This window comes from Cnephaeus nilssonii (assembly GCF_951640355.1).
Source record: "Cnephaeus nilssonii genome assembly, chromosome: 4".
Classification (NCBI taxonomy): domain Eukaryota; kingdom Metazoa; phylum Chordata; class Mammalia; order Chiroptera; family Vespertilionidae; genus Cnephaeus; species Cnephaeus nilssonii.
In genome coordinates this window covers 21,267,570-21,287,114 of record NC_137075.1, presented here as the reverse complement: position 1 = coordinate 21,287,114, position 19,545 = coordinate 21,267,570, and the positions used below count along the sequence as shown (strand labels likewise).

At 39.6% G+C, this 19,545-nt stretch overlaps 1 protein-coding gene across 4 annotated transcripts in view; it reads right to left on the bottom strand.

Annotated features, from left to right (window-relative positions):
- Positions 1–16,438, bottom strand: part of RALGAPA1 (Ral GTPase activating protein catalytic subunit alpha 1) — a 278,398-nt gene extending 261,960 nt beyond the window's left edge. For all 4 annotated transcript variants that reach the window (XM_079767517.1, XM_079767520.1, XM_079767518.1 and 1 more), the window contains exon 1: positions 15,943–16,438. In XM_079767517.1, coding sequence (XP_079623643.1) covers positions 15,943–16,048 — 106 coding nt within the window. In that variant the 5' untranslated portion in view covers positions 16,049–16,438. The remainder of the gene's footprint in view (positions 1–15,942) is intronic.
- Between the last annotated feature and the right edge of the window lie 3,107 nt (positions 16,439–19,545).

Here is a 19,545-nt window from a genome sequence, read left to right as displayed (position 1 = left end):
CCAAACAACAGGCACCTGAGGCTGCATGGGGCCTGGCCGTGGCAAGGGACCTCAGGCCACATCTCCTGTGCCGGCAACGAGCCAGGAGACCTCAGGGTACACCCTCCGCCCGGCGGGGCTTGATGGAGGACCTCAGGCTGCACCCCCCCTGCCCCAGTGCCGGGCCAGGGGACCTCAGGCCGTGCCCCCCGCCTGGCAGGGCTTGACAGGGGCCATCAGGTTGCAACCCGACCTGGCGGGGCTTGACAGGGGACCTCAGGTTGCACCCACCCTCCCCCCTGGCGCCAGTCTGGGGGACCTCAGGCCATGCCTCATGCTCGGCGGGGCTTGACGGGGGACCTCAGGCCGTCCCCCCCCCCCCCCGCCCCCACCTCAGCGCCATGCAGGGGGACCTGAGGCTGCACCCCCCCGCCTGGAGAGGCTTGACGGGGATGGGGCCGGCCGGGTCTGGGTCTCACCCAATGGGGGTGGGGCCAGCCAGGTCTGGATTTCCTGCGTTTTCGAAGCGTGTGCGGGTGGTGGGCGGGGACTTGACTCTAGGTCCCGCAGTGCACCCCAGATTCTGACAGGAGGGAGATTTTCATATACATTTTACTAATTTTCTTTCATCTCTGATACTTCTATTATAGAGAAAGGGCAAATAGCAATATTAATATATTTCCTCTAATTCCCTGTTAATGTGCACGAATTTCGTGCACCGGGCCACTAGTTAATTATAATAAAATAGACAAATCACTAGAAGTAAGTATGTACAATGCAGAAAAAAACCCCTATACCTACTTGGTAGGGAAGGAAGATTAGCAGCTTTCAGGTGTAAGACTAAAGAGAAGATATTATGGTACAGTAATATTATTAGCAAAGGCATAGGCATCTCAGAAAGTGATTTCTGGTTCAATGTTACTGAAATGTAAAGTAGCAGAGAGGGGTAACAAGAAGCTAAAGAGGACAATGTAGAAGACAAAGATAAATTTATACTGGGATACTTGGAGTTTGAGGTGTCTGTGGGACACCCTAACATCCATTTACCTTTTTCTATCAATGTTGTAAAAGATGAAAAAGTAACCTGGAGGTTGGTGATACCATTTACAGAAATAGAAGGGGGAAAAACCACACATTTAGATTGTGTAGACATTTTATTTTGGAAAGAATAGATCTAACAAACATATTAATCACCTATTTCTCTGTTTTCTCCAAGGTCTATTTCTATCACAATAGTGCTTCTAAAAGAAGACACATTAGATAACATAAGAACATATATACACACAAATTGTGATGGGAATCAGAATCAAGAAAAAGTGTTTTAACAACAACATAAAGCATGCTATCTTTACTAAGACACTGAAAACGTGTAACCCAACATGTTTCAATTTTCACTTTAGCTGCTAGGAAATCTAAGAACCAAATTCAATGCCTACAGCTGTAATCAGCTCATCTCTGAAATCTGATAATGTTTCCTTTCTTTAAGTAGTAGGTATTCAGTTGCTTATCACTAACTGTGCTATTTCACATTTTACTCAGTCCTATATGCCATATAAAACCCTTTAGATGCAATAAAATTATTTTAAAAAACTGTTAATGCAAAGATGACTTGCAGTATTTGAAACAGCTTGTTTTACTAAGCAAATTAATCAGTAACATTGTTTATGTAGATAACTTGCTCAGTAAATCACTTCTTTAAAAATAACAAAGATAAAGTATTTCAGAGGTCAAATTAATTTTTCAAATCAAATTAATTTTTCAAATGAGTGATATTCAAATTAAAGAATATAAATTAAAGGGTATAAACAAATTAAATACAAAAGGGTCTAATGTCATGCATATAAATTACTAATTTTGCACTATCAAATCCTTAAAACATAAAATGCCATGTTAGTTTCTCTTCATAGGCAATTTACAGTTTACAATGATGCATGCATTTTCAGATTTCCAGCTATATTGGTTCCAAGTTCATCTATACCACGTTTAAGTTGCTTATTTTATGAGTATATAATATTTGCTTCTGTCCTTATACATTACCACTTATGCCTACTGAACATGAGTTTTCATATTTCTGATTTAAGATATTTGAATATAATTTTAATTGTAAAAAATTAATATATTCAGGTTTGAGGTATATCAGATATATTGCACTAATCAACTAATTAAAAATTTCTTCTCTAAATATAAATAAGTAAAAAATGGGAACCAAGTTGCTTTCTATGAAGTCAATTTTCAGTCATATTAACTTAAGAGAAACTCTTATTATCAGCATCTGATATCCAGTGTCTTGAAATCTGTTATGTTTCCGGGTTTTGGGGGGTTTGTTTGTTTCAAGCAGGTGTGGACATTAAAGTAATTTGTGACAGAGAGCAAACAAACAAAATGCACTTTGACTTCTCCTACTTAAGAATTTCCAAGCCTTGGTGTGAGGAAAGAAAATCCAGGCAGAGCCAGTGGTATCCAGGAATTGAGAAAATGGCCTGAGAGTCCAAGAAGACCAAGGTAATTAGGAGTTCACAGAACAGAGCAACAAAAAGGAGAAAGCTGCATACAATGAGAACCCAGGGAACTGGAGAATCACTTTCCAGTATGATCACAACACCTTGTAAGGAAACTTTCCAAGAGAGGAGAGAGAACTATGTGAAAGAATTTGAGAAAGTAAGTACCAGATGCTTACATAAGACCAAGAACAGTGCTTGTTCCCAAGAGCTGGGTTATAAAAAATTTTCCTCATAATTTACAGAGTATTTTGGTAGAATATATACAAAAGGATTTACACTTACATAGATAGTAATTAGCCCTAGATGGACCCATTCAACAAAGTGTAAAAGACCTGAAATGATCAAACTGTTTCAAGGCAATTTAATAGCACCCCTCAAAAAAAGCTCGACTTTATAATAAGACAAAAATACTTAGTAACTAAGAAGGTAAAATTCACAATATCAAACCACCCAGAGATTACTCAACATACAAAGAAGCAAGAAAACAACCCCGGATGAAGAGAATAATCAGCTGATTAAAACTGATGCAGATTTGACAGATGTTAGAATGAGCAGAGAACTATTGTTACTTTAATGGTATTCTGCAGATATAATAATTAAGACATATGAACAATATAACTTGCACATATAATTTAACATATACAAAATGAACTAGATAAAACTATAATGTCTGAGATGAAAAATAAACTGGCTGACTGCATATAGCAAAAGAAAAGAGTAGTGAACTTGAAGACAGAGAAATAGAAACTATCTAAGATAAAACAAAAAGAATAAAAAAATTAAAAGAATGTCAGTTGTTTTCCTGCTATGAGACTTTCCAATTACTAATAATACTTTCTAATAACCTAATCTAATATTATAGTTACTAAAGCACTCATAAATTTCAAAAAGGGATGGGGGAACTTAGTAGGGAGAAATGGCTAAAATTTCCCCCAACTTTTTGAAAACTATAAACCCACAATCTAATAAGCTCAATGAACCCCACCCAAAAAAATATTTTTAAAACTATACCCAGCACATATTGCTAAAAACTGGTAATGAAGAGAAAAATCTTAAAAGTAGCCAGAAAATGAAAATGATGTAAACACAGAGGAAGAAAGCAGAATGTATATCAGAAACAGTACTAGCACAAAGACAGCAGAGTAAAATCTTTAAGGGGCCAAGGAAAAAAGCTACCAATCCAGGATAGTAAACAAAGCAAATCTTTCAAAAAAAGAAGGCAAAATACTTTTCACACCAACAGGATCATAAAGAATACATCACGAAATCATCATCACAGAACGAAGGATAAAGGTAATCCTTCAGAAAGAAACAAAATGATAATGGATGGAAGGAAATATCTATCTCTGCAAAGAAATGAAGAATGCAGGATATAGTGCTATACAGATAAATATATGCTTTTATCTTATTTTAAAGTCTTTTAAAAATAACTGTTTATTTAAACAAAATAAAATAGTGTAGATTTTACAACATGTATAAGAAAATGTATGACCGAAAAAGCATAAAAGCTGCGGTGAGAAATGAAAGTACACTCTTGTAAAGTTCTTATTCAATACTAGAGGCCCGGTACACGAAATTAGTGCAAGAGGAGGGTGTCCCTCAGCCCAGCCTGCACCCTCTCCAATGTGGGACCCATTGAGGGATGTCCGACTGCCCATTTAGGCCCGATCCCGATGGGCAGTCGGACATCCCTCTCACAATCCAGGACTGCTGGCTCCCAACCACTCACCTGCCTGCCTGCCTGATCCCCCCTAACCGCTTCTGCCTGCCAGCCTGATTGACGCCTAACTGCTACCCTGCCGGCCCAATTGCCCCTAACTGCTCTCCCCTGCCGGCCTGGTCATCCCTAACTGCCCTCTCCTGCTGGCCTGGTCGCCCCTAACTGTCCTCCCTTGCAGGCCTTGTCCCCCCCAACTGCCCTCCCCTGCTGGCCCAGTCACCCCTAACTGCCCTCCCTTGCCAGCCTGGTCGCCCCTAACTGCCCTCCCCTACAGGCCTTGTCCCTCCAAACTGCCCTCCCCTGCAGGCCTGGTTGCCCCTAACTGCCCTCCCCTGCCAGCCTGGTCACCCCCAACTGCCCTCCCCTGCCAGCCTATTTGCCCCTAACTGCCCTCCCCTGCTGGCCATGTCGTGGTGGCCATCTTGTGGTGGCCATCTTGTGTCCACATGGTGGTGCCCATCTTGTGTGTTGGAGTGATGGTCAATTTGCATATTACCTGTTTATTATATAGGATAAAAAGCAGTATAATATCACTTAGTAGTAGACACTGGTAAATTAGAGATGCATATTATAAATCATAAAGCAGTCAATAAAATGATAAAACAAAAGAGCTAATAAGCCAACAAAGGAGATAAAAAAAATGAATCATAATTTACTCAACTAATACAAAAGAAGGCAAAAAAAAGACAGAGAGGGGAAAATGGAAACTTAGAACAGATAAGCCAAATAGAACACAGAGCAAGATCACAGACTCAAACTTAATCAAATCAATATGACATTAAATGTACATCATTCAGATCTCTATAACTACTTATAGGTCTGAATCGAAACAGAACAATTACAAATAAGGAGATTGGATCAGTGATCAAAAAGCTTCCAACAGAATAAAGTCCAGAACCAGATAACTTCACTGAATTTTTTTCCCTTTTATTTTATTGATTTTTAGAGAGACAGGAAAGGAGAGAGAGAGAAGAGAACATCAATGTAAGAGTGTAACATCAATTGGCTGCCTCCTGCACGCCCCCTATTGGGAATCTGGCCTGCAACCTGGACATGTGCCCTTATCAAGAATGGAACCAGCACCTTTTAGTGCTTGGGACAATGCCCAATTGGGCCATATGGGCCAGGGCTCACTGATGAATTTTTAAAAGAATACACACCAATCCTTCTCAGACTCTTCCATATAACAGAGGAGAGGGAACACTTTCAATCTCATTTTACAAGATCCACATTACTCTGATTAAAAAAAAAAAAAAACAAGGACACTACAAGAAAAAATTACAATATCCCTGAAGAACACAGATGTAAAAATTCTCAACAAAATGTCAGCAACCAAAGTCAACAATATATTAAAATGATCATAACCATGACTAGGTGGCATTAATTCCAGGCATGCAAAGATGGTTTAAAATCCACAAATGAATCAATTTAACACATTAACAAAATGAAAAATAAAAATCCTAATATCTTCTCAATAGGTACAGAAAAAGCATTCCACAAAATTCAACATCCATTCCTAATAAAAACTCTCAACAATGGCATTTTTCACAAAAATAGGTAAAAACAATTCTAAAATTTGTGTGGAACCACAAAAGATCCCAAATAACAATGCAATCTTGAGAAAGAACAAAGGGGGAGCATCACACTCTCTGATTCAAACCGTATTACAAAACTATAGTAATCAAAACAGTATAATATTGGCATAAACAAACTGGTATAAAGAGAACAGAATAGAGAGCCCAGACAAAAATCTATGCATAAACGGCCAATCGATTTATGACAAAGGAGCAAGAATACACAACAGAGAGAGGACAGACAGTCTCATCAATAAATGGGGTTGGGAAAACTGGATATTCACATGAAAAATAAAACAACTAGACCCCTATCTTATACCATATACAAAAATTAACTGAAAGTGAATTAAAGACTTGAATGTAAGACCTGAAACCATAAAATTCCTAAAAGAAAAAAATAGGTAGCAAGCTTCTTGACCTTAGCCTTGGTGATGATTTTTTTAAATCTGAAGACCAAAGCAAAGCAACAAAAGCAATAAACAAGTGGGATTACATGAAATTTTAAAAGCAGAGCAAAAAATAAATAAAAAATGAACAAAATGAAAAGGCAACCGACTGAATAGGAGAAAATATTTGCAAATCATATATCTAATACGGAGTTAATGTCCACAATATATAAAGAACTCATACAACTTTATAGCAAAATAACAAACAATCCAACTAAAAAATGGTGAATTATTACAAACACTTAAGGAAAAATAATACCAACTCTATGTGAACACTTCCAGAAAATTTAAAAAGAATACTTACAGGGGATTAAAAATGGTGACGGAGTAAGGGTATACTACACAGACATGCTCTAAGGACCAAACTGGAAATTCAACTAAAATACAAAAATAAACAAAGAAACCAAACCATCCTGAATAATCAACTGAAGACTAGCTGGAGAGAACCGATAACCAAGGACGGAAAGTGGAGACTGCATGGAGAGTGGTAGGCAGGGTGGAGGCACAAAAGGGCTAGCTGAGCTCCCACAGACAGCAGTGGAAGTTTTGGAGAGATATCTCAGCTGAGGGGGTTTACCACTGTGAACTCTGAGCTCTAAACCCCTAGCTGGGGCCCCCAGCAGAGAGCATCAGAACTAAGAAAGGTGCCACATAACATATGGCTATGAAAAGCAGCAGGGTTGCTGTCTGACAAGGAGACAGCTGGAAATGCAGACACCCTCTTAAAGGGCCAACACACAAAATTTCGTGTGCAGAAGAGAATTCTCCAGAAGGAGAAATAAATGAAATGGAGATAAGAAACGTATCAGACATAGAGTTCAGAACAATGATGACAAAGACACTCAACAGCATTGAGAAAAGACATAGTAAGTATGAAGAATGACATAGCACTAATAAAGAACACAGTGGAAGGAATACACAGCAGATTAGGGGAAGCCAAGGAAAGGATCAGTGAATCAGATGATAGAAAAAAATCACGCAATCAGAGAATCAAAAGAAAAACAATTTAAAAATAGGAGGACAGCTTAAGGGAACTGTAGGACATGAAATGTAACAATAGTCACACAATAGGTGTACCAGAGGAGAAGAAAGTGAGCAAGGGATAGAGAACATTTGAATAAATAAGGCAGAAAACTATCCCAACCTGATGAAAGAAAAAGTCACATAAGTACAAAGGCACAGAGTCTCAAGCAAGAAGAACCCAAACAGGCCCATGCCCAGACACATCCTAATTAAAATGCCAAAAAGTAAAGACAAAGAGAGAATCTTAAAGGCAGCAAGAGAAAAACAAACAGTTAACTACAAAGGAGTTCCCACATAAGGCTGACACCTGATTTCTCATCAGAAACTCAACAGGCAGAGGGACTGGCATGAAGTACTCTAGGTAATGAAAAGCAAAGATCTGAAACCAAGATTACTATATCCAGGCAGGATATCATTCAAAATAGATGGTAAAATAAAGAGCTTCGTTGATTTAAAAAAAAAAAAAAAAGGTTAAATGAATTTATCACCACCAAACCAGCAGTGCAAGAAATGCTAAAGGGACTGCTGTAATGAGAAGAAAAAGAGAGAAACATGGACATACAAAATTAAAATGGCAATCATTAAGTACCTATCAATAATAACCTTAAATGGTAATGTAGACTGCTATAGTCATTATGAAAACAGTATGGAGTTTCCTCAAAAAATTTATGGAACTGCCATTTGACCAAGTGATCTCAGTTCTAGGACTACACCCTAAGAAACCTGAAACACCAATCAGAAAGAAGGTATGGCCAGCAGGACGTGGCTCAGTGGTTGAGCATAAATCTATGAACCAGGAAGGAGGTCACAGTTTGATTCCTGGTCAGGCTAGATCCCTACTGTTGGGCTCCCAGTGTGGGGCACAGGAGGCAGCCAATCAATGATTCTCTCTCATCATTGATGTTTCTATCCCTCTCCCTTCCTCTATGAAATCAATCAAAATATATTAAATTTAAAAAAAGGAAAAGAAATAAGGTATGCACCCCTATGTTCATAGCAGCACAATTTACAATAGCTAAGATCTGTAAACAGCCTAAGTGCCCATCAGTAGATGGGTGGATAAAAAAATTGTGGTACATTTATACCATGGAATACTATGCAACAATAAAAAAAATTCTCTTACTCTTTGAAACAGCATAGACGGACCTGGAGAGTATTATGCTAAGCAAAATATGCCAATCAGAGAAAGACAAGTATCACATGATCTCATTCATATGTGTACACTAATGAACAAAATAAAGTGATGAACAAAACAGATCCAGAGACATAGAAGCATAGAACAGACTGCGGAATTTCAGAGGAAAGGCGAGGGAGGGAGAGTGGGTGGGAAGTGATCAAAGAACTTGTATGCATATATGCATAATCCATGGACACAGACAATAGAGTGGAGAAGACCTGGGGTTGGGGAGGAGGTGAGGGGGAGGAATGGGAAGTGTGGAGGGCAGAGGGTTAGAAGTGGTCAATGGGGGGGGGGGAGGGGAGGAGGAGAAAGAGGACATATGTAATACTTTCAACAATAAAGATTTAATTTTAAAAAAAGAACACTTATAATATTGTAAGACTAACATTACCTGGTTCAAAACAAACAAACAAAAAAATCACAGGAAAATTACAGACTAGTATCTCTCATGAATATAAATACATAAACAATAAACAAAATTTTAGCATATCAAATGCAACAATATATAAATACTAGAGGCCCGGTGCACGAATTCATGCACCAGTGGGTTCCCTCAGCCTGGCCTGTGGGATTTGGCTGAAACCACCTCTCTGACATCCCCTGGGGTCCCAGATTGTGAGAGGGTGCAGGCCAGGCTGAGGGACACCACTGGTGCATGATTGGGGCCAGCGAGGGATGCAGGAGGGCTCCAGGGCATGTCCAGCCCATCTCACTCAGACCCGATCTGCCAGAACCCAGCAGCAAGCTAACCTACCAGTCAGAGCGTCTGCCCCCTGGTGGTCAGTGTACATCATAGCAAGCAGTTGAGAGGCCTTAGCATATCATTAGCATATTACACTTTGACTGGTTGAACGGACGACCAGACACTTAGCATATTAGGCTTTATTATATAGGATGACAATACACACAGGACCACTGAGCTTACTCCCAAGATTGCAGAGTTGTGTAAACATTTGAAAATCAATGACTATAACACAGCATTTCATACAAATGAAAAAAGAAAAAAACATCTTTCCATCTCAACAAAAGAAGAAAAGTATTTGACAAATTTAACATCCATTCCTGATGAAAAGTTTCAGCAAACTAGCAATGGAATGAAACTTTTTCAACATGATAAAGGCTATCTATAAAAAACCTACAGTTATCATATTGTATGGTAAAAAAAAAACAAGACAAGGATATCCACTCTCACCACTTCTATTCTACACTTTACTAGAGGTTCTAGTGAGTTCAAAAGGCAATAAAAAGAAATAAAGGAAAGGAAGATTAGAAAGGAAGAAGCAAAATAGCATTTATTCACAAACGAGATTGTCTATGTAAAAAATCCAATGGAATCTACAAAAGGCTAATAGAACTAATCCTATCTAATAAAAGAGTAATATGCAAATTGACCATCACTCCAACACACAAGATGGCTGCCCCCATGTGGTCAAAGATGGCTTCCCCCATGTGGACACAAGATGGCTGACACAAGATGGCCAGCAGGGGAGGGCAGTTGGGAGGGACCAGGCCTGCAAGGGAGGGCAGTTGTGGGCGATCAAGCCAGCAGGGGAGGGCAGTTGGGAGGGACCAGGTCTGCAAGGGAGGGAGGGCAGTTGTGGGTGATCAGGCCAGCAGGGGAGGGCAGTTGGGAGGGATCAGGCCTGCAAGGGAGGGCAGTTGGGGGCGATCAAGCCTGCAGGGGAGGGCAGTTAGGGGTGACCAGGCTGGCAGAGGAGGGAAGTTGGGGGCGACTGGGCCTGCAGGGAAGGGCAGTTGGGGGGGGGGACCCAGCCTGCAGGGGAGAGTAGTTGGGGGGGACCAGGCCTGCAGGGGAGGGCAGTTAGCAGTGACCAGGCCTGCAGGGGAGCAGTTAGGCATCAATCAGGCTGGCAGGGGAGTGGTTAGGGGGTGATCAGGCTGGCAGGCGGAAGCAGTTAGGGGCAATCGGGAAGACAGGCAGGCGAGCAGTTGGGAGCCAGCAGTCCTAGATTGTGAGAGGGATGTCCGACTGCCCGTTTAGGCCCGATCCCTATAGGGATCGGGCCTAAACGGGCAGTCGGACATCCCTCAAGGAGTCCCAGACTGGAGAGGGTGCAGGCTGGGCTGAGGGACACACCGCGCCCCCCCCCCCCCCCGTGCACAAATTTCGTGCACCGGGCCTCTAGTGAGTTAATAAAGTTTTTAAAATACAAGGCTCATGGGCATAGGATATGCCAAAAAAATTTAACTTTTCAAGCAGTCATAATTGGTGGTGGTAATACCAGCATTGGAATTTGATATTGTGTGTATAATGTGGGATAAAAAAAATATACAGATCATGTATCATAGAAATATACATTTGAAACCTACATAACCTTATTAATCAATGTCACCCCAATAAATTTAAATTTTTTAAAACAATACAAGGCTCAATATACAAAAATCAATTGTATTTCCTTACACTAGCAACAATCAGAAACAAATATAAAGATGTCATTTACAAGAGCATCAAAAGTAGAAAATATTTAGGAATAAGTAACAAAGAGACCTGTACATTAAAAACTACAAAACATTGCTAGAGAAATTAAAGAGCCCTATATAAATGGAGAAACATACCTTGTTCATGAGTCAGAGATTTCAATATTGTTGTTAACTTTTCCCAAATTGACCTATAGATTCACCATAATCCCAATCAAAATCCCAGCAGGAAAATTTATCTTATTTATTTTAGAAATTGACAAGCTACATCTTAAAATTCATATGGAAATGTAAATGACATGGCATACTGCCCACCTCCAGAAAAAAACCTTTGAAAAGGAAGAGCGAAGTTGGAGGGACAACACTACCTGATTTCAAGATGTACTATCAAGTTACAATAAATTTAAAAAAACACTGTGGTACTAGCAATAACACAGACAAATAGATCACAGGAACAAAAAAGGAGTCCAAAAATAGATCCACACATACATGTCAACTGAGTTTTTGAAAAACTACAAAGGCAAGTCAATGGTAAGACAGGGCAGTCTTTTTCAACAAATGGTGCTGGAACAATAGGATATCCATGTGCAAAAAAATAAACTTCAATTCATATCTCAAACCATATTTACAAAGTTAACTAAAGAAGTTAGTTAACCAAAATATAAATCCTAAAATTAAAAATCTGCTAAAAGAAATCATAAATCATAAAAGAAAATCTTTGTGACCTTGGGTTAGACAAAGATTTTAGATACAACACCAAAAGTATGAACCATAAAAGAAAAGTTTGATTATATGGACTTAAAATTAAGAATTCCTCCTCCTTCAAAGAAAATGTTAAGAAAATTAAAAGACAATTCAAAGGTGGGGAAAAAAATCTGATAAAATACTTTTATCCAGAATACAAAGAATTTTCACACCTGAATAAGAAAACAAACAATTTAAAAAATAGGTAAAAGATTTGAGCAGCCACTTCATCAAAGAAATTATACAGTGATAAATAAGCACATGAAAAGAAGCTCAATGTTATTAGATATCAGGGAAATACTAATTATAACCACTACATACTTCTTATAGTGGCTGAAATTAAGAAGACTGGCAAAAAGTGGGGTTGGTGCATTTGTGGAGAAAATGGTACTCTCCATACACTGCTGATGATGATAAGGGTTAGCTAGCTAGCTTAATTAGACAGACAGGAAGAGGGGGTCCAGGGAGGATGAAGGCATTTCTGGCCTGAGCAATTAAAAGCAGCCCTGACCTGAGCAGCTGGTAGAGCCATAAGGGAGATTAAAAGCAACTCCAACCTGAACAGATAAGATGGATATGTGAAAGGCAGAAATAGCTCCAAGACTCTGAAACTAATTATATGTAGCAAAATGACCAATGAGGGAAGCACAGGGGTCCTAAATTGAGGAAGGGTCCAATTAGAAAGGCTCAAGTTCAGACAAAGAACTACAGCCTTTATAAAGCCAGAGACAAAGAGATTTACAGATTTTTTAGATTTACTAGTAGATTTTTCCCACTAGAGAGAGAAAGCAGGCTTTTCCCATTTGGGGGCCCTTTCTCAGGGCATCCCCTATGGGACAGCCCTGCCCAGATGGAGTTTGTATATGCTTCCAATAAACTTCTACATTTTTATTTTTAAAATCTTTTAGTTCTCGAATTTATTCTTCAACTTTGTCGGACAAGGACCCACGTGAAGTTTGCACCCCGAACCGCATGTTTCAATGAGAGTGTAAAATGGTAAAAAACAGTATGGCAGTTTCTTTAAAAAGTTAAACAAACAACTGCCACATGATTTCAGCCATTCCATTCCTAGGTATTTATCTAAGAGAAAAGAAAACGTGCTATACAGGTATCCCTCATAGGAGCTTTATTTGCAATAGCTGAAGCTGAAAACCCACATGTCCATCAACAGGTGAATGGGTAATCAAGCTGTGGCATATTCATACAATGGAATACTACTCAGCAATAAAAGCTATGTGCTATTGACATACTCGACAACAATATTGATGAATTTCAAAAGAATAAGGCTGAATAAAAGAAATCACACAAAAAATATTGTAAAATTCCACATATATGTATACACACACACACACAAAATGCAAACTACTCTAAGGTGACAGCAGGTCAGTGACAGACCAGGGAAGAGAGTAGGTGCAAGTAGGGATGGAAGTAAGGGATTCCAAAGGGAAAAAAGTAAACTTTAGGGAGTTATTATTCTAATTGTCTGGATATGTTCCGGATCTTAATTGTCATGATGGCCTCACAAAGTATATATATGCCAAAAATTATTCAATTATATGCTTTAAAAATATGTGCAATTTATTGTATGTCAATTATACCTCAATAAAGCTATTAGAAAGAATGACCCAACAATAATCAATATATTAGCTAAATAAGAACTCATCTTTTTCTTTTTAAATCTAGAAGGCTGATTTGTTACCTTGCCATAGATGATGAAAATTAATATTTAGTCACTATATGTCAGGCATTATGTTAGCCACTTTACATGTGCTTAGTGTCATTATCTTAAAGTTATCAGTTATATATATAAAAAAAGGGGGGGTGGGGAGATAAGAGGAAAACACAAAACTTTTGAAACTAGACAAGGTTTTATTTCTTTAAAAAATAATAACTCGTAACTTCCAATTCCTACATATCAAATATATAGCAGTATTTCAGAGTCAAGTTCTATAAATTCAGCTGGAATTGTCCTATAGTGGGAACGCATGCCTGAAAAAAGTTTACACTGGATGTTTAAATATGTTATATATTTGGGTCCACTGAATTATATAAGTATCCTAAATAAATGGCAGTTCAATCTAAGGGTTAAAAATATAGTTCTGATGAAACCAAATCAAAATCAAAATCCTGTGTAACTGGCAATACTCATTTACTTTATGTGAAACTTGTACCTGTTTCCAAAAAAGGTTCTCAAGTGTCTCTTCTATACACTATATTTTGACAAGGTTTCTAAACTTCGGCACCATTGACATCTAGAATTAGAATATTGTTGTGAGAGATTATCCTGTGCATTGTAAGATTTTTTTTTTTCAACATTCCTGCTACCCACTAGGAGATGGAAGCACCTCCCCCAAGTTTTGACAAGCAAAAATGTTTCCAAACATAAACCTCCTCAACACATAGGGCCGGGAATCTGAAACCACAATGTTCTCTATTTGAAGGTTCTTACGGATATTTTAAATGTTTTTATACAGTATATGCTCTATTTTTTTAAAAAAAGCCCATAAATCACTAAAAGGTAAAAGGATTTTTTAAAATTATTGCTTTGTTTTCAAACCGAGGAAACCAGGCCATACAAAATATGCGGTATGTATGACCACTTAATTTAGACCTTGTCTCCTCTGTCATGGAAGAAATTTCTGTCAAAAAGTATACATGAGCCATTCCTTCACTGTAATATTAGAGAGCTATGGCTTAATTTAGGAAATGTCAATACTCCACTGGAATTCAACTTTATAGCTCTGCCATTCATTACTCAACCTACAGTTTATCCCAAGTAGGTGTCAAATTCCATGAAGTCTTCAATTTCAAACTTCCATTATGTGTGATACATCTCCTACACTCACACATTCTTTCTTTTTCTCACTCTCAGCCAAATGTTTTCTTCAACGAGTTAGCTCTCAAGTGGAATGAAGATCATAAATTAAAAGATCACAATCTCAACTACATTTAGAAAATTTATATTTTCTTGAAAGCTGGGCTTCTTTTTATACCATTAAACTGTATTTAATTGTTTTCTCTCTATTCCACAGGAATAAGTACAACGTACTTGTGATAAAGATGTGCTGTCATAAATGTAGGAAAAGTAAAAAACTATACTGGAGATATGAAATCTGGGCTCCATTTCTGGCTCTGCCCTCTAGTACCTGGATGGCCACTTGACATTCCCAAACGTCAGCTTTCACATTAGTAAACAATGGGGGATAATATCTACCTGTAGGATTCTTGTGAGGATTAATTATAATTTATGGGAAATCATTTTGAAAACAGTAAACCACTATACAAATGTTAGGTGTTACTGGTGGTATCCTGGTAGTGTGATGTGATATGTATGGTACGGTACGGTCTGGTAGAGAAACAGGCACCCCAAATAAGGGACTTACATCACGGAATAAACTCGTTAGGAAGAAAGCTTGAGATAAATTCTAAGCTAGGACTCCTTCAGACGTGTGGGGTTCAAAACTCCATTCTGACATTAACTCTGTATTCAGTCGGGCAAACTGACTTTCCTTCTCACCTCAAATTTCATCAAAAAGATCCAAGTACTGAACCAGATGTTCCATAACTATTATTACAGCCCTGTGAGTCTAAAAAAGGACCCAGTGTCCAAGATTCCTTGAACACTACATCCAAAATGCAGGGCACTCTTCGGTCCGCCAGCAAAATAGTAGAGGGAAACAGACGACCAGACATTTTTAGTTAAATACAAGTGGGTTCTATGTGATTCTCTGGGGGCAAAGGAAGCTGTAACCTACCTGGTTGGCTATAAATAATAATAGTTCTCCCTACAGGACAGTGGTGATGGAACAAGGTGCATTAACCAAGGGCGGGGCTCCTTCCCACCAGCGTTTTGGGGAACCACCCACTTGCCAAAAAAAAAAAAGGTGTGACTGCTTCCTCCTGGCCCTCAGTACACAAGAAACTTGAAAAACACAGGTACAGGTCTAGGTTGTCCGAGAGAGGATTATTTACACTTGGGCAGGGATGACGGGAGTCATCTATCGGGCAAACACGTCCTATAAACACCATTCCCCACAGCACCACGTCCACCGAAAGTCGGAAAAAGACCTGTCTTTAGATAACACTAAAAAAATGACGTGGGATTATTCACTCAAAATGAGATAACCCTGTGTTACTGGTGGTTAGTGTTTGACAAGCGCCAAGTTCTCTCTTCCCCAAATTAACCGCCCTCCCGCCTCCCTGCAGAGGCGCCGCCTCGCCCTCCCCTCGCGCAGCCCCGCTCCGCGCCGGGACCGGGGAGTCCCCAGGGGCGCCCGCCCGGGAGGCTGGCCCGCCACCCAGGCCTCCGGCGGCGCCGCCGCCCCCCGCTCCTCACCGATGACGCATCGCAGGTGCTTGAGTCGGGTCAGCGCGTCCTTCTTGGTGTCCAGCACCTTTTGGGTCGATTTCTTCACGTCCCCGTGCGGCTTCTTGGAGAACATCCTGCCGCCGCGGCCGGCCCCGGCCCCGGCCCGGCCCCGGCCCCGGCGGCGGAGAGAGGAGAGAGTGGGCGGGGAGGAGGCTAGCGCGAGAGACTCATTCACTCCCCAACCTTGCGGGGCCCCGGGGCAGCCGCCTCCTCCCAGACCCAGGCCGGGGCCGCCGCCTCCACCCGCCTCGCGCCGCGGCTGCCAGGCGCCTTCGGCTCCGGCCTCAATATGGCGGATCCCTTCTCCAGCCGGGCACGGAGCTGGGGAGACCTGGGGAGGCCGCCGCCGCCGCCGCCGCCGCCCGCTTCCTGTGGCCGCCGCTCGCCGCCACGGGCCGGCCCAGGACCGGAGCCGCGGGGGTGGGGCGCTCGGCGTCAGCAGCTCGGCTCCTCGCTCCCGGAGGCCCCCTTAAGGTGAAAGCGTCTCTAGCAGCCTCGATCCCGCAGGAGCCGAAAAGGGATGGAGGGGAGGGGATTTCACGACTCTGCCGTCAGTAGAGTACGGTCCCCCTGGCAACGGCCTTCTGACGTCGGACGTCAAAATTTCTTGACGTCATGCCAGCGTGAGATCACCTGTGGCGTGATCCCCGCCCCTTTGGTTTCCTGGGTAAGCCGTCGAAGGAGGAGCCCAAGAAAGGCAGAGGAGGTAATGCCTGCGTGCGTTGTTTGAAGCCAACTCCCAGCAGAGTACCGTCTGCTTTTTGTTTATAAAGGTCCTTCATCTCCACTGTGCACTGTGTCACGGTAACCTAAGAAAATAGCTCCAAAATATCAAAGCAGACGTGCGATATGTTTTAGATGCCAATTCTGAAGACTGTTGTAACACCCCTTCATTTACTAATTTGAATTTTGTTTAAATGATTTTGGTTCGTTTTGCAAAGCGATGATTAACAATTTACCGTAGTTTAAAGATTTGTAGGGTTCTAGTACATCCTATTGATTAAAATTATCTTGTACAAATAAATGAGTATGCTGTACCAGAAAAATTACAGGGGAAAAAAATATGGAGAACTTTAGGATGAATTTCCCTAATATGTAAAGAGTACACAAATCCAGGAGGAAATTAAGGCACAGGTAGAAAAATTAGTAGAGAACATGAAAAAAAAATCACAGAAGTGTATACCCATAACTAAAACATGTGAAAACTATTCACACTCATTAGTAATTTCAAAAATCAAATTAAAACAAATTTTAAAACAATTTTTAAACAGCTTTATTCAGGTGTAATTGATATATAATAAACTACACATTTTCAAAGTGTACAGTTTGGTAAGTTCAATGTTTGCATACAACCATAAAAACATCACCACCATGAAAATAGTGAACAAACTATGCATCACCCCCTCAAAATTTCCTTTTGCCCCTTTGTTATCCTTTCCTCCCATTCCCACACCCCTAGTCCCCAGGCAACCACTGAGCTTTCTTTCACTTAGAGTTTGCATTTTTAGAGTTTTATATAAATGTAAGCATAGAGTATACTCTTTTTGAAGGGGTGCGTGGGCGGGGGGGGGGGAGTCTGGCTCCTTTTACTCAATATATATAATTTATTTTTAATAATAATGTAATGTTTTATCAGTGAAATTAGTAAAGACTTTTAAATTAGCCATCTTCTGATGGTGAGTGTGACACCAGACACTCCTATTGCTTCCGGGGAAGAAGCATTAATTACTACAAACTTATTGGAAATTAAAATTTGGGGTTGTGGCCCTGGCTGGGTGGCTCAGTTGGTTGGAACATTGTCCCAATATGCCAGTGTTTTGGGTTCCATCCCTGGTCAGAGCACATACAAGTGTCAACCAATAAATTTGTGAATGAATGGAACAACAAATCAACGTTGCTCATGCTCTCTCTCCCCCCCCACTTCCTCTCTCTCTTTTTCTCTTTCTTCCCCTTCCTCTCTCTCTCTCTAAAAAAAAAAAAATTGTCATTATGTATCATGACACAAAATATTTATATACCTTGATTCATTAGTTCTACTTTTAGAACTCTATTCTAAAAAAAATTGAAATGGGAAAATTATGTAGCAATATTAAAGCATAATTAATAACACTGAAAGACTGGAAACAATATGAATGTCGATCAGAAAGGAGATGATTATTCAAAAGGTGGAATGTTATACAGCCATGAAAATTATTAATGTGAAAACTTTTTAATGACATGGAAAATACTCAAGACAATGTTAAGTGAAAAAGCAGATACCCAAACTGAAAATATGTATGTTACCAAAGCTGGGAAAAATTATGCATATAAATTATAGTTAGAAAAAATATTTTAAAATACTCTAAAATTGTGATTATATCTGCGAAGTATAATTGCAGGTGATTTTTATTTTCTTCTTTATAGTTTGCTTAGTTTCTTTTATTTTTTTTACAAAAAGCATAAATGGCTTTTAGAATTTAAAAAACAAGTTTTTAAAGAAAATTAAAAATTCTAATGCACCAATTTTAAACTCACAAAATAAATTAAGATATATAGAAACAGAAACTCCTTAAAACAGGGCTTTATTCAAACTTTATCTTTATGTCCTACTATAGCACAAATTAAGTATTTTTTTGATATTTAAATTGTTATGCTTACATTATAAAATGTGTCCTTTTGATAATAGAAGAGTCATTCTGACTATCATTTATTTGGTGATTTAGACACTTGTGTCCCTGCCTATAACCCAAGTCTCTTTTCTGAGATATTAATTGGACCTCGCCGTTTAGAAATTCCACAAACTACTGAAATGTAATATATATACACAAAACTTGTAGTCTTTGTCCTGCTTCTTCCCAAATCTTATCTTTCTTCTTCACCAAATATCTTCATTGATAATACCATGTATCAATCCAAAAATTAGTATCATCTTAAGGCTACTTCTTCTCTCTTGTCCAATTTACTCCCCACCCCGCAACATAGCAGGATTTGAGCATCCATTCCTTTCTAATGAAATTTTAAGAATTAAAAACACACAAACACAAACCATGCTCCACTGTCCAAGTTAGACTTCAGCATTCTAGCACCCTGGGCAAAGCAAGTGTGTTGGTGATGGGGCACATACTAGGTCAGTCCAATAAAACTTACTCCTACAAGTATTGGAAAAGAGAAACTTGTTTTTTCCAAGATGATGGCTTGGAATTGCTAGGAACCAACATATGAAAGGAATTGCTGTGGATTAAGCAACAATCCAAGAACAGAGGGGATAGTTAGAAAGGAATATACTGAGTCTTGATAACATTCTTTGGGCATTTGGATCCAACTTGCCTAAGTACCATTTCACAGGCCAATATAGTCCTTATTTTGCTCATTCCAGTTTCAGTCCCTTGCAATAGGAAAAATCCTGATTTACTCATTTTAAAGATATTCTCCTAGGCTGAGAAGAGATTACAAATTTTAAAAAAGCAAACAAGAAAAACAAAATTGCTTGTAAATAATATTGCAGCACTCTTCTGAAGTCCTCCAGCAGTACTTCCTTTTGTCTTTACCATGACATTCACCACACTCTGTTGTAGTCCGTCTATGCTTCCT